General features: G+C 60.8%; 1 protein-coding gene across 1 annotated transcript in view; it reads left to right on the top strand.

The window, feature by feature from the left end:
- TG (thyroglobulin) overlaps positions 1 to 13523 on the top strand; it is a 150607-nt gene that overhangs the window by 49311 nt on the left and 87773 nt on the right. The window contains exons 32-36 of the mRNA XM_012722900.1: positions 555 to 731; positions 2081 to 2192; positions 3828 to 3907; positions 4495 to 4638; positions 7732 to 7794. Of these exons, the coding sequence (XP_012578354.1) occupies positions 555 to 731; positions 2081 to 2192; positions 3828 to 3907; positions 4495 to 4638; positions 7732 to 7794 (576 nt within the window). The remainder of the gene's footprint in view (positions 1 to 554; positions 732 to 2080; positions 2193 to 3827; positions 3908 to 4494; positions 4639 to 7731; positions 7795 to 13523) is intronic.

Here is a 13523-nt window from a genome sequence, read left to right as displayed (position 1 = left end):
ATCTACCTATCCACCTGTCTATACATCCTTTCATCCACCCACCCCCACCCCTGCACCCATTCATATACCCACACCCCACCTGCCCATCTATCCACCTATTCATCTTTCTGTCCATCCATGTGTCCATTACTCAGCAGGAAGTTACTGAGCATCTGGGTCTTGTGTTTGACCTGGGAGATGAGACAAAAACATGACTCAGCTCCTCCTGTCTTTTCCATGTGCTAGTGGCAAAGATGGGTGTGGAAGTGGGAGCAGTAAAGGTGGTTCACAAAGTCTGGGCCCTTCTGTGGCTCGGGTGTGAGGACACTGACAGAGGCTGAGCTGTCGCCTCGTGTGCTGCTGTTCCCAGCGCCCTTCACCAATCTCTGCCTTAAGCAGAACCGCGGCCCCCGCTTTCCCAGGCAGCCCTCCCCCAGTGTTCTCGGCCTTCCAGACTGGGTGGCGCTGGGCCTGTGCCCTGCGTAAAAAGAGTCCCTCGAGACCCCCTTCCCAGGGGATTCTGGAGCCTCCCAGCAGGCCCCCAAAGACAGGCACGCCACTCTGCCCCGCCTCAGGCTGTGTCCAGGAGCCGTCCTTCTGCCGGCTGGTGGAGATAACAGACAGCGCTCCCCTCTACTTCACCTGCACGCTGTACCCCGAGGCCCAGGTGTGCGACGGCGTCATGGCGCCCACCCCCAGCGGCTGCAGCCTCGTCCTGCCCCGCAGGCCGGGGGCCCTGTTCCGGAAGAAAGGTGAGCGTCTGGCGGCATCTGTGACTGCATCTCCCATGGGCTGCTGCCTCTGTGGCTTTGGAAATATCCAGGTCAGCTGCTTCGTCCTTGTCCAATAGTTATGTGTGCTCCTTGTGGCTCTGAAGCCGCGGAAGTGGTCAAGGCAACGTGGGGAGTGAGCCTGCTCTTGAAGCCCTTCCTCAGGGTCTCAGGGTCAGCCGTGGGCCCTGCCAGCCACGGCTGGCTGCAGATTGCGGACACCAGCCAGTGCAGGCCGACAGGACGGCAGGCAGCTGGCTCCTTCCCGGCGTTAACGATGCCTTTGGGGGGGTGGCTTCACCTGCACCGTGTCTTCCAAGGTGACGTGTCCTTCATGGGCTTTGTCTCTGGTTCCCCACGCAGACATCAGGAGGGACTCAGCAGCTGACCCAGCGGCCGCGGGGGCGGGGGGATGGGGGAAGATGGGGATCGGGCCTGGCTGAGGCCAGACTTCTGGTGGGCGACCGCCTGCCTCTGGGGTCTCCTCATGCAGTGTTTCTAGGTCCTTCCTCCCAGGGAATCTTGTTATGTCTGAGTTGGGAGCAGTGGTTTGGGTCCTGCGTAAAGCTGGGGGTGAAGAGTTTCAACCTGACTGTGTGGGTAGACGGGGAGGAGCCCCCAGGAGCCCCGAGCCTCATGCCTGCTGGAGAACACGCTCTGTCTTCTGTGGTGGAAGCAGGGCAGCTGTGAGCTGAGCGAGGCAGAGGGCACTGGCAGCTAATTGCTTCTGGCAGACATTTCCAGGGTCGGCCGGGAATGTCTTTCTCCCGGGGCCGCCGGCCCTTACACAGTTAGGGATTCAACAGGTGTGTTGGCTTAATTCCTGCTTCGTTCCCAAAGACGCTGAGGACTGAGCTCCTTCAGGTCTATTAAGTCACATTTTCCTCTCTTTGTGCTTCCTAGTCTCCCTTCTCCCACCCCTTCACTCTCGTGGGTGTATGTATCTACCAAAAGGAGGTTCGGAGGGAACAGAAATACGTGAACTGCACTGCTGTCTGAGTCAGAAGTTTTCACCTTTGTCTCCATATTTTCTAGATATCTGTAAACAATATATAGACCTATTTTTACGATTTATGCATACAGAACTGGGGTGCAGGCCAGAGATGTGGGGTGGGGTGAGAGGACTCCCCAGAGACAGAGTGGGGAGCAGGACAGGCAGGTCTACTGAGATACCCCGCTGAGGGGGCAGCGGGGAGACAGGAGAGGTGTGCCGCGCCATGAGGGTCCCTCCCTGGCTCTGCATCGAACTTGTGCCGAAGTGGCTGTGGAGAGCTTTAGCCCGCTGCGCCACCAGGGAGGCCCTGTAAGTAATACGTTCTCCCCCTGTGCAGCTGCACTGAAGGACAGAGTGGACAACTTCTATACTCGCCTGCCGTTCCGGAAGCTGATGGGGGTCTCCATTCGGAGCAAAGTGTCCCTGTCCAACAAATCCGTTTCCAGCGGGTAAGCCGCTTCCTCCACTGCCCCACCCTGCTAGTGGCCACAGTGGAGGGCCTTCTGCCTCCAGAATGAGGGCGGCCTACTGGCAGTGAAGCTGAAGAGCGGCAAGACGTGCAAAGCCCATAGCAAGGGTATAGAGGCGGGCGGCAGGCGTCGCTAAGCACGTGCTGGGTGAGTCACTGGCCCCGACGTGGCCGGAGCTGAAGGGGCATGGAGCCGTGTCTCCCGGCGAGGAGAGGGCCAGGCAGTGCCTGAGCTTGGCAGCGGGCGTCCGTGCTGCTGGGCCTGGCAGCCAGCGGGGCCTCGACAGGGTCACAGGCTGACACGGCTTCTGGCTAATTACTCTACAAACACCCAGCGAGCTGCTGTCTGGTGGCGGAGGGGAGGTGGTGTTTCTCTCTGGCCTGTGGCTCCTGCGGCAGCCTCTGGGAGCTTCTCTACAGGCCCCGTCCCAGGACCTACTGAATCTGCATTTCCTGGGGTGCAGCTCAACAGTCTGGATCTTCGGCGGCCCTCCCGTCCCGTAGAATCCCAGAGGTGTGGGGCTGGGCCCCCTGATCTAGTGGTGTTGATTCACGGTCAGTGTTCAAGTCTAGGTCTGAAAACGGAGGTGAAATGATGGTACAGGACAGTCTGTCTTGGGGCCTCCTGGGCACCTGTGCTGGGGGCAGGGGAGACTGAGGTCAGCCTGGTGCTGGGGTGCCAGGGCTGGGCGCAGAGCTGTGCCTGGCCTCAGAGAAGGGGGTTTAGTGGGAAGCCACGCTGGCCAGGCTGGGGTTCAGCAGTGCACCCCGAGATGGGGAAAAGGATGGCAGATGGCTGACTCTGGGGCAGGGAAACCGGAGGTGTCTGCAGGATCAGGGTGGAGGGGGCCCAGCCCCCAGCAACAGCCCCCAGCAGCTGCCGAGACAGCGATGCTGTATTCCTTGGACGTGGCTTCAGGGGCTCCTGAGTCAGGAAGCAGTGAGAACAAAGAGGGGCCCCCACACCTCTCAGACACTGCACCACCAGTGAACTCTCAGGCGTCAGGCCAAGTTCCCAGGACCCGGATGAGTGGCCAGCACAGGGGCTTAGGGCTGAACCCAGGGTCTGGTTTGGAGCCAGGTTCCTCCTGCCAGGATGGTCTGCGAGAGGGAGAGGGAGGCAGGTGCTTGAGCCCACGTGCCCTGCCCCTGGAAACAGGCTCACGCTGAGCTGCGGACCCCGGGGGCTGCGGAAGCGCAGGGCTGGGCAGCACAGGTCAGTGCCCGGCCCCAGCGGGCACCTGTGCGGGTCACAGGTCGCGTGGGCTGGCGCCGCGCCCCTGGAGGCACCTGCCCAGCCTGTGAGGGGCTTGTGGGTGCAGTCAGCCGGGGGCCTGGCTCCGAGCCGGCCCGTCACAGGCACCCGGGCCTGCTGGCTGAGTGGTCCGTGAAGACGGGCGAGGCAGCTGAGACGGGAGAACTTGGGCTTTGGAAGGAACCTCAAGCTAGGAATCCAGGCCTGAGGGCTGGCAGGTACCCCGTGGGGCGGCTGTGGAGGAAACAGGCCCCCAGACCAGGAGGGAGCCAGCCGCCTAGTCGCCGGCGTCTGCAGACACCGGGCTTTGCTCTTGGCCACCGTGCACACCTGGCTTTGCTCTCCCGCTTCCTGCTCCAGGTTCTTCGAGTGTGAGCAGTGGTGTGACTTGGACCCGTGCTGCGCCGGCTTCGGCTTCCTAAACGTCTCCCAGCTGGCAGGTGAGGCGGGGCCCCCGCCCACAGGCCGCCGCCCAGAAACCCGCAGCGGCCATGGTGTCACCCGGCCCCGGCCTTCCTCGCGGTGGCGGGAGCCCCCCCTGTGCGGCGGGAAGCGGGCTGAGGTGCCTGTCCCGCAGACCCCTTCACCCACACGCCACCTGGCAGCTCCCGCTCAGCTTTAGGGCCGGGTCCAGGCCTCGGTGGGGGTGATCTTCGGCTCCATCCATATGACTTGAATTTAACTCTTGATTCGGTCCCACGGTAGGAGCCAGCCTGGACAAGTCACTAATCTCCCTGAGCCTCCGTGTCCTCTGACGGGGTGAAGGTGGCCCTCACATAGGCTATGTAGGGGCCAAGCAGTGGAATGTGGGCAGAGCCCAGCGCTGCCCTGGGCACCGTGGGTGCTGCAGAGGTACTAGCTGCCGCCGTCCCGGTGATCTGAAACGGGAAGCTCCGTAGCTGCCAGGTCTTCCTCGCGGCCAAGCGCGCACCAGCACCACGTCTGCTGGTGAATAAGATCTCGTTTCCTTTGATGCCCTGGAATCTTCCACCCTGGTCACTTCCCTGGTCCTTGACCTTTGCTCCAGGGGGAGAGATGACATGCCTAACTCTGAACAACTTGGGGTACCAGACGTGCAGCGAGGAGAGCGAGGGGGCCCAGCACCTGCTGGACTGCAGCTCCCCTGACACCGAAGCCCGCACCTACCCTTTCGGGTGGTACCAGAAGCCCGGTAAGTCCCGCGCTGAGCAGCTGCACGCTTCCTCCCTTGGCTGCTCTGCAGGCCTGTGCCAGGGCCGTTCTCGGGCGGGCGGCGGGTCAGCCAGGCTCCGGCCGGTGCCGCAGCAGAAACTGACTCTACTTCCGCAGTAAAGAAACATATGGCAGGTCTGTTGCTGGTCAGGAAAGATGGCCGTCTTGACCCGGGCCGTATTTATGAGCAAATGAACGCCCTGTTGGTCGTCACGGCATCTCCAGTCACCAGAGAGCAGGCCTCACCAGCAAGCTCCAGAGACCTGCTGGTTGTGCTCAAGCTTTCAAGTCAAGGGGGGCTGGCCCAGCTGGGTCTCAAGGCCCCGTGCCCAGCGGCAAAGTAAACCTGCTAGTATGGGAGGAGGGCACAGACCCAGAGCAGGAAGTGCCAAGAGGGGACCCTGGGGCGCCCCCAGCATCACTTTCTGACATCTGGGCCCCAGGCCACCAGGAAGTCCCTGTCTCAGCACAGAACTGAGAGATGAGGGCCCTCTGGATGCAAATGAGGCTGCTGCAGTCCTTTCCCGCCAGGCCAGAGAGGAAGCGAACTCACAGCACGGTAGCTAAGGGGCCGAGGGTGTGGCCAGCACCACCCCAGGGCAGATTCCTGGAAGGGGCAGCATCTGAGCGGAGGCCGCCTTCCTGAAGAGCCCGCTGGCTGTCTCTGCCCTGCGCTGCCGCCTGCAGTGGGCAGGGCTTCGCCTGGTTCAGAGTCAAATGTAGCTTCTAAAAAAATCCTCCGAAGCCTCAAGGTTCCTCTCTTTGCAGAAGCGGGCACACTTGTGGCCATGCTAAGTACAGACATGGGACAGAGGCTGGGCAGGAAGTGGTGGGCTCCCTCGGGGTCCTGGTGCCCACAGCGGGGAGGGCTCCCTGTGCCCTGTCCTGTGTTCGAGACAGCTGCCTCCCCGGCTGCGCAGCTGCAGATGCCTCCTGCCGGCCTGGAACAGCCCGCTGAGGCAGGCTGCTGTGCCCCACTGGGCTGTGCTGCTGGCGAGGTGGGAGCCACGTGCTTGGGAGTGGCCCCCGCTCACCAGGGTGTTCAACCCCGTGGCCACTTTCGCGCTACCAAACTTGGCGGTCCTGAGAGGGAGCGGTTGGGAGAAGCAGGGCACGTGGCACTTACTTGTTGACAAGTGCCAAGTGGCTGAGCCTCAGCTCAAGGTGACGCAGTAAGAATTCAGGGCGGAGACTCCCCAGGGGAGGCACGGCCTCCCGGGAACAGGGTGTCGAGGCTTCAGTGCCCCAGGAGGCTGAGAACTTTCAGGGTTCAGCTATTCCTGTAAGTGAAGAAGGCTCCCCGGAAAGATTAGTCGTGTCCACTTGAGAAGCATTGAAGTGGGGAGAAACAGGCTGAATGAAGCTAGGAGCACTAGGCACAGGTGTTTGGGGGGGCCAGCTGCACCCCGACTCTCCCTGAGATGATGGTGTGTTCTGATGTCACAGCCTTAGACTTTTCTATACTTTCCAGGGTCCCATTAGTGTGGATAAATGTTTCCTTTTTGCTGTGACCTGGCTTTGCATTTCAAGATGCATCTCCAGAGGCAGCATGTCAGGCCCCAGGGACCGGGGCGTTCAGTGCCTTTGGTACTGATGACCCTTAACTGGCCCTTCCTCTGAGAGCCACTCTGTTTGAAGGGGGACGGACATCTCAGTGGGCCAGCAGGGGTGAGCGCCAGGCTGGCGCGGAGGAGCGGGGGCCTGGTGGCTCCTCTGAGTGCGGGTGAGCTCAGGGCTCCACATGGTGGGTCCCTGGGCCATGGGTCGGCGGCACCTGGGAGCTAGAAATGCCCAATCTCTGTGCCCCGCACCAGCCCGCCGGTCCGGCCTCTGGAGGTGGGGCCAGCCACGTGTGCTGCATCTGCCGGCGTCAGGAGCCAGGGCCGTGGTGATGCCTGGGAGCGAAGTCTCCAGGCAGGTGGAGACACACACAACTGGACGTTCCAGAGCTCAGAGAAGCTGGGCCTGGGCCATCGCTGCCAAAGTGCAGGAGACAAGGGCGGGCGGGGGTGAGGCGACCCATGAAGGACTTGGGGACCTGTCGACCCAAGCTTCGCCTGGTCCTGTCTCGGGGTTGTGAGCTTAGACGAGCTGGCCCATGCGTGCTTTGGGCAGACAGTAAGCCCCGAGTAAATGCTGCCTACTTTACATACCCTGTACCCTGGCACACTCTCGCCCTTGTCTCTTGTCCTTGTCTGCCTCCACGGAAAGTCTCGGGTCAGGCTCCGTTTCACAGACAAGGGAACGGACGACGGGACAGAGGATGGTGGTCAGGCCAGTCCTGCCCTGCGCTGCTGACCCCAGGGCTCTGCCCTTGACCTCTGCACAGCTGGGCCGTGGGGCGGCTGTGTGTGCTCCTGAGGCTGTGAGGAGCGTCTGTGCAGCCCAGCCCGGGAAGGCGGGGTGGCACAGCGCAGGTCAGCCCCGCCTTCCCCTCTCGACTGCTCGTCCTCACGGTGCCCGTCTGAGCCGGGTCTGGGAGCTCAGCTAACAGGCCGTCCACACCGCATTCTAAGCGGCATCTGAGGTCCGAGTCCAGGTCTTCGAGCCCTCGACTCCGGGCCGTCGCCTGCCATGCCGCCTGGCACTTGTCTAACAGCTGCCAGCCGTCGAGCTCTGGCTTGTGCCTGTAACCTTCTGCCCAGAGCTTTGGCTTATCTCCCATGGCACACCCTCACGGCAGTGCTTGAGGTGGGTTGTCGTATCCCCATTTCACGGGTGTGGAAACTGAGGCCCAGAAAGGTGAGTTCCCCGAGTCAGGAGTTGATGGCAGTCGGCATTGGTGTCTCTGGAAGATGCGAGAACTCTGTGTCCTCACCCCGGCAGAGACCCGCCTGCGTGGGCAGGTGGCTGGAGGGGAGGTGACCTCCGTGGCTGCTCTCGGCCACCGAGATGCTGCGCTGGTTACTGCGGTGCTGCCTGTCAGAGCGGCCCGCCCGGAGCGGGGACGTCGGCTTGGTGGGACGGCCCCCCGGTCCGGGTCCACCGTCCCCAGATCGCACCTGTGCCGCAGTCAGGGCTCAACGATCCTGGGGTAAAGAAAAGCTGAAAGGTGCCTTGCCCTTTCTTTCAGTTCCTCGAGGTGATGCTCCCAGCTTCTGTCCCTCGGTGGCTCCGCCAGCCCCCACAGAGAAAGGTAAGTCCGTGGGCTCCCCGCTCCCGGCGAGCGCACCCCTGCTCTCCACGCTGCCCTCTGCTTTCTCTTCTTTCCTCAGTCTCAGCTCACGCCCATCCACCAAGAGCCCCTCAGTTGCGTGCCCACCTTGGGAAGGGCGGGAGTGGGTGCAGGCAGGTGGGGGCTCCCCGCAGACCCCCTTCCGCTTGCGCTGAGCCGGCCAAGCACCGCGCGCCCCTAATCCCTGCCCGGTGACCGGGTCCCGGAGCGCTCTAGACGGCTGTCGCTCGCCCTGGCTGAAGGCACCATGGCAGCTCGCACGGGAGGGTCGTCTCAAGCCAGAGCGTGGCCGGGAGCGCAGGCCCGTGCCACCGGGCCTGCTCTGGCCGAAGGAGCAGACTCCTGCAGTCTCGTTGCCGAACACACGTGCGTGCGTGGGCCTGACGTATTTCAGCTTGGAAATACTCTCTGCCTTCTTCCTTTGCCTCACATCTGAGAACGGCGCAAAGTAAAATGCACGTGCACACGCTGCACGCCAGAAAGCCTTCTCCTGCACCTTCTGGTCAGAGCGCCCCTCTGAGCGCGCGAGGGCCTCGTGACGGGCTCCCCCCACCCCTGTCGGGCCTTGCGTGGCCCCGTGTGGCCCCTCTCGCTGCTTTGTCCTCAGCGTGGCCCCTGTGTGCCTGGGCGGTGGCCGGCCGCTGTTCCGAACGCGTCAGCTTGGGAAGTAAGGGTGGACCCTGCCTCGACAGAGGAGGCCTCGGGGCGCGGGCGCTCGTCCGGCCGTGGGCTGGGCCATCGGGCCACGCGTGGGGGTGGTCTCCTGCCGTGGCCACCACCACCCTCGACTCCCTCCCCGCCTCCGTGGTGCCTCGGGGCTCTTGGGGACCCCCAGAGTGTCGCCCCTGCACTCCGGGGTGTCTTGTCAGACTGCCCCTCGCCTTTTCTCCATCTACAGACTCGTTGAAACCCCGCCGGCCCCCTCCCTGCTCCACCCCCACCCCCCGTTGCTTGCTTTTGCCGTCTTTGAGGATTTAGACTTGTTTATCTTCTCTCCACCTTCTCACGTCTCATGAAAAGCTCTAATGCCGTATTTTTGGAAACATTTCAGTAGCTAGCAAAGCCTGCCTTTGGCCCCCAGTGCTGTGCTAAGTAAGCATTTCCTCGTCACACAAACCTCAGAGCCAGGTCCTAGTTTATGACTTGTTAGCTACAGAAAATCAATGCGGACATTTAGACGGAATCATCACACGTTTTTTTTATTTTTTTTTTAAGATTTATTTATGCATACAGAAGGCCAGAGGTGCAGGGGCTGTGAGGTACAGGCCAGAGGTACAGGCCAGAGGTGCAGGGGCTGTGAGGATTCACCAGAGACAGAGCAGGGAGCAGTACACTGCTGAGGGGAGCAGCGGGCGGGTCAGGAGAGGTCTGCCCACCATGTGGTCACCTCCGGGGCAGGCGGGGATCAAAGTCATGCAGAAGCGGCTTTAGCTTCTCAGTGCTGTGCTCTAACCCGCTGCGCCACCAGGGAGGGCCCACACACGGTTATTTTTAATGTTACTTCATCTCTGGTGGTTTCTTTCCTTCTCATCTCCTTAGGTTTCTCTGTTAGGTCTGAGGTAGTGGTGATTTCGACAGTATTACTGCTGTCATTTATACTTTATGCAGCGTGGATCTATTTCTGAGTTGTTCTAGATCTCATTACGTCAGGCACTCATGGGGAATGCCTGTGTCCCTTCATTCACTCACTCATTCATCCATCCACCTTCCTACTCACACGATGCCCGCATTTTGGTGGTGCAGAATCAGGCAGAGACAGGGCCTGTTACTGGTGACGGCTGGCGCTTCATTGACCAGACACGAAGTTCCACAGCTCTTCCCTCCACTGCGGGGCATTTGATTGTGACTCTTCGTCACTATGAAAATGCCACAGTGAATGGCTCGGTACGTTAAGCTCTGCGCAACGTCCAGTTCCATCGTGGGCACATTCTCCAAGTGGAGTGACTCAGTTGGGGACCTTGGTATTTGAAGCCTCTAGATGGATGTTGCCACAGTAGTGTCTTGCTGCACTCTTCCCAGCAGGGAATTAAAAAATGTTTTTCCCATCACACACTTGTCATGGCTGAAGTACTATCATGAAAAAAATCACCTACGAATTCACAGGTAAAGAGTGCTTTGATATGAAATGTCAGAGGCATCTTAAGGAGTCAGGAGTAAGCAAAAGCGTGCAGCTCTCCTTGGGCTTGCACAACGCTTTCCCTTTTTTGCTAAACATTTGTATTGCTGAGACTTGAATTACCAACAAAAGAAAAAATGGAGTTTTACCCCGCACCCCACATACGCCCAAATCTGTGCCTCGAGCAGACGCTTCCAAGGCAAAATCAGCTATGACAGCATTTGTAAACGTGCCTCTGACAAGCGAGTTGGAGACAGGAGAGAAGAGGGAGCCAGCATCCCATCTGTGCTTCGAATTCTCAAATTGGGAAGACAGAGTGTGAGCGCGCTCCTTTCCACAAGCCAGTCAGCGGGCGGGTCCGGTTCTGCCCCGGGGTATCGCTGCGGTGCCGTGCTTCTGACTGGAGTGTGAGCGTGTGATTCTGTCTTGGAGAGAGTGTGTGCGTGTGCCTGCACACCTGTCTGGATGCACCCTGCCTTTATGCATGCTCGTCTTGATGTGCTTTCTCTCCAGGAGACAAGGACCTAGCTATTAAATAACAAACATAGGTCATGTCATGCTCGCAAGAAAGTCAGGTGGTAGCAAAATCTGTTTGTCAAACAAGGGCACCGAGGCTCAGCGGGCAAACGCACTGAGCTGGGATTTGAACCTGTGCATGTCTGGCCCCTTGGCATTAGAGAAAGTATTTGGTTTGAGCTTCTGGAAAGGTAACTAACAGGTGGATGTTCAGCTCCTAGCCTGTCTGGGGGTCCTCGTCCCTCAGCCTCGTGTCTTGATGGTGTGGAGAAGCAGCAGAACCGAAGCCTGCTGGGGGAAGGGCTGGCCAGAGGGGATGGCGCGAAGGGGAAGGTGAGCTCTGAGGTCTCGTGGGCTCTCTTGAGGGCATCTCGTGTCTGACGGACGATTCGGTGCAGTTTGCTAGCATTGCTCCAGAGGAGGCTGCTCACCAGACCAGCTGGTTTGAAATGACAGGAGTTTGTTAGAAGGGCAAGTTTCAGAAAGTCTTTCCAGAGGACGGAGCTGGTGTGTGCAAAGCCCCTGAGGCATAAAACAGAGTGTTTGGCACGGGCCAGAGTTCTGCGTGGCGTGCCATCAGGGGCGAGGCAGAGGGGTGCCGTGGAGAAAGGCTGTCACGTGGGCATGGAGCTGGTGTGATGGTCCGCTTGGCTTTGGACCTAGTTCCTGGCACAGTGCGTGGGAAAGGGCAGCGAGTTGGAGGCGGGGGGTGCAGAGGGTCCTGAAGGCAGAGCAGCTCTGTCTCCACGCAGCTTAGCTCAGTGCAGCGACTGTGGGTGGTGGCCGCTCTGAGGGGACTGGACCCCGCGTTTACCCACCTTCCCCAAACGCACTGTGTGGGGGTTACAATCTTGCTACAAGACAGGAGCCCACATTTGAGTCAGGAGAAAGTCACAGGAAGACAAATTTAAGGAGACACTTACCCTCGTGAATTCCAGGCTGCGGGGGGAGAAAGCTCCCCCAAACTCACCAGACGGGGCAGGGAAAGCTGCCCGGGGCTCCTGGCCCCGCTGTGACATGAGGGACCTGTGTGCACAGGCCGGCTGGTCAAGAGGGGCAGGGAGGCCTGAGGTGCGCGTGAGCACGGCTCTCCCGGGGAAATCGGCATTCAGGCCTGGCCGGCAAGGACAGAGGCTCAGGGGGGGCCCGAGCCCACAGCACGTTGCTCCCGCAGGGCGTGGCTTCAGTGCACAACAAGCACTCAAGCTCCACTAGAGCTCCCCTTTGGGCTGCGAGGGCGAGGCTGGGTGGACCGCCCAGCTTTGGGAACGGTGAGGACAGTTGTGCCCTCAGTGTGGACAGCGTCCCACTCTGCTCTCTGGGTGGGCAAGTCGTTTCCAGAGCAAGCGAACAGTAAGAATGGCTTCAGTTCATAAGAGAATCTGCCCTTGCTTCTGAAAAGGCCCCAGGAGCCAAGGCAGAGAGCGCACGGCGCTGTCGTGGGGTCACAGCGCTGCGCCCGCAGCCCGGTGCTGACCCTTGGGGCGCCCTCCCTGCACAGCCCGCCTGCGCCCTCCGGCCCTCCAGCGCTCTCCTCTCAGACTGAGGTTTGCACTGCAAGGCAGAGCTCCCTGGAACAGAGACGTGTGCCTGTGCCAAGTTCATTTCACCTGGGCAGCTTCAAACGCCCTTTGGAAAAGCCCTTGACCTCGAGCCCTGACTGGGAGGCCGGCGCAGCCCAGCTGCAGGCCACTGAGCAGAGGTGAGGTGAAGACACTTCATTCAGCGTTGCCCGGCCCCTGCCCGGCCCCGCCAGCCGGAGAGGGTGGCCACGAGGACTGACTGCGGCGTGGCAGTGGAAGAGCCCTCTGCCGCGGGGCGAGCGGCGGCGTGGGCCAGTTCCGGGCTCCGCTCCCTGCTGCCTGCAGCCGGCCAGCGCTGACGGGATCCGCTGATCTCTTCTGCAGATGTTTTCCATGCAGCTGGAGCTGCTGTCGTGTGAGCCCAAAGCACGCAGCACTGGCAAGGAACATCTCCTCGAGGGACACAGGACGTCCTGGGGCAGCCCCGGGCTTTGAAGCCCGCTGCCAGCCCCCAGTCCTGTCCCTCACGCACCCACTGAGCGCCCGGGGCCAGATTTCTCAGCCTCTTGACAGACCCTGCACCACGAGGCCGACGGCGGGAAGTAGGGAATAGCACCCCAGCCGGCTGGCGAGGGGCTGAACAGGGCCGGTGCCCAGCAGAGAGCCCACAGGGAGAGGGCGACGGAGGTGCGGGCGTGGGTCCCAAGCCCAGAGCCCTTCCTCAGAGGAGCAAGTGGAGGCCTGGAGAGAGGAAGTCACAGTCCGGGCACCGCCTATTAATAGCAGAGCCATCAATTTACAGATTTTAAGACTCCTCCGCATTAAGTGACCAAATTCCAGAGCTGTGCTAAGTAAGGGCTTTCCATATTTGATCCCCACTGTTTCCCTGTGGGGTGCAAGTTTGCTCATTCTACAAATTTGGAATCTGAGGTTCAGAGGGGCCCCAGGTCACATGACAAACGAACTGTGGAGCTATTTATCTGGGAGCTGGAAAGCAGTTCGAGTCCAAAGCCTGAGTGTCCGCACTGATAGGTTGCCCGTGGAGCTCCCTAGGGTAGACTCTGAGATGGAGTTCTCATTTCTCAAGAACTGGGATGCAGAGGGTGGGAGAGGGGACGGGAAGGACGCAGGGCAGGAGAGAGGCAGAGGTCGAACAGTTTTTGGGGTGCACTTCCGGGCCCTCTGCTGGGCTCCCAGGGACGTGGGGCCGACCGCCAGCACTGCCCACTGGCTGTGCGTGGGGTGGACCGGCCAAGGCGGGACGCCACCTCGGGAAGGCGGCTCTCCTGAGCGGGGCCGCGAGGACCTGTGTGCTGGGAACACCGTGCTGACGGCACAGCCCACGGCTGGCTGCACCCACACCCGCCCAGGCACACTGAAGGCGGACTGGGCACTGTCACCAGGGTGCGGTTTCCCCTGCCCCTTCCAGGGCCCTGTTGGAATGGAGGTGGTGTGTACCTTAAAGAAATCGTCACTGAGTTCGCGAGAGACGTTGCACGTGAGCTGTTGCATCGGTGCCCGGTCAGAGTTGCGCG

This window comes from Condylura cristata, unplaced genomic scaffold, assembly GCF_000260355.1.
Source record: "Condylura cristata isolate star-nosed mole 26May11 unplaced genomic scaffold, ConCri1.0 scaffold00009, whole genome shotgun sequence".
Taxonomy (NCBI): Eukaryota; Metazoa; Chordata; class Mammalia; order Eulipotyphla; family Talpidae; genus Condylura; species Condylura cristata.
The sequence above is the reverse complement of the archived record's forward strand: the minus strand, read 5'-3'. Positions and strand labels throughout refer to the sequence as shown.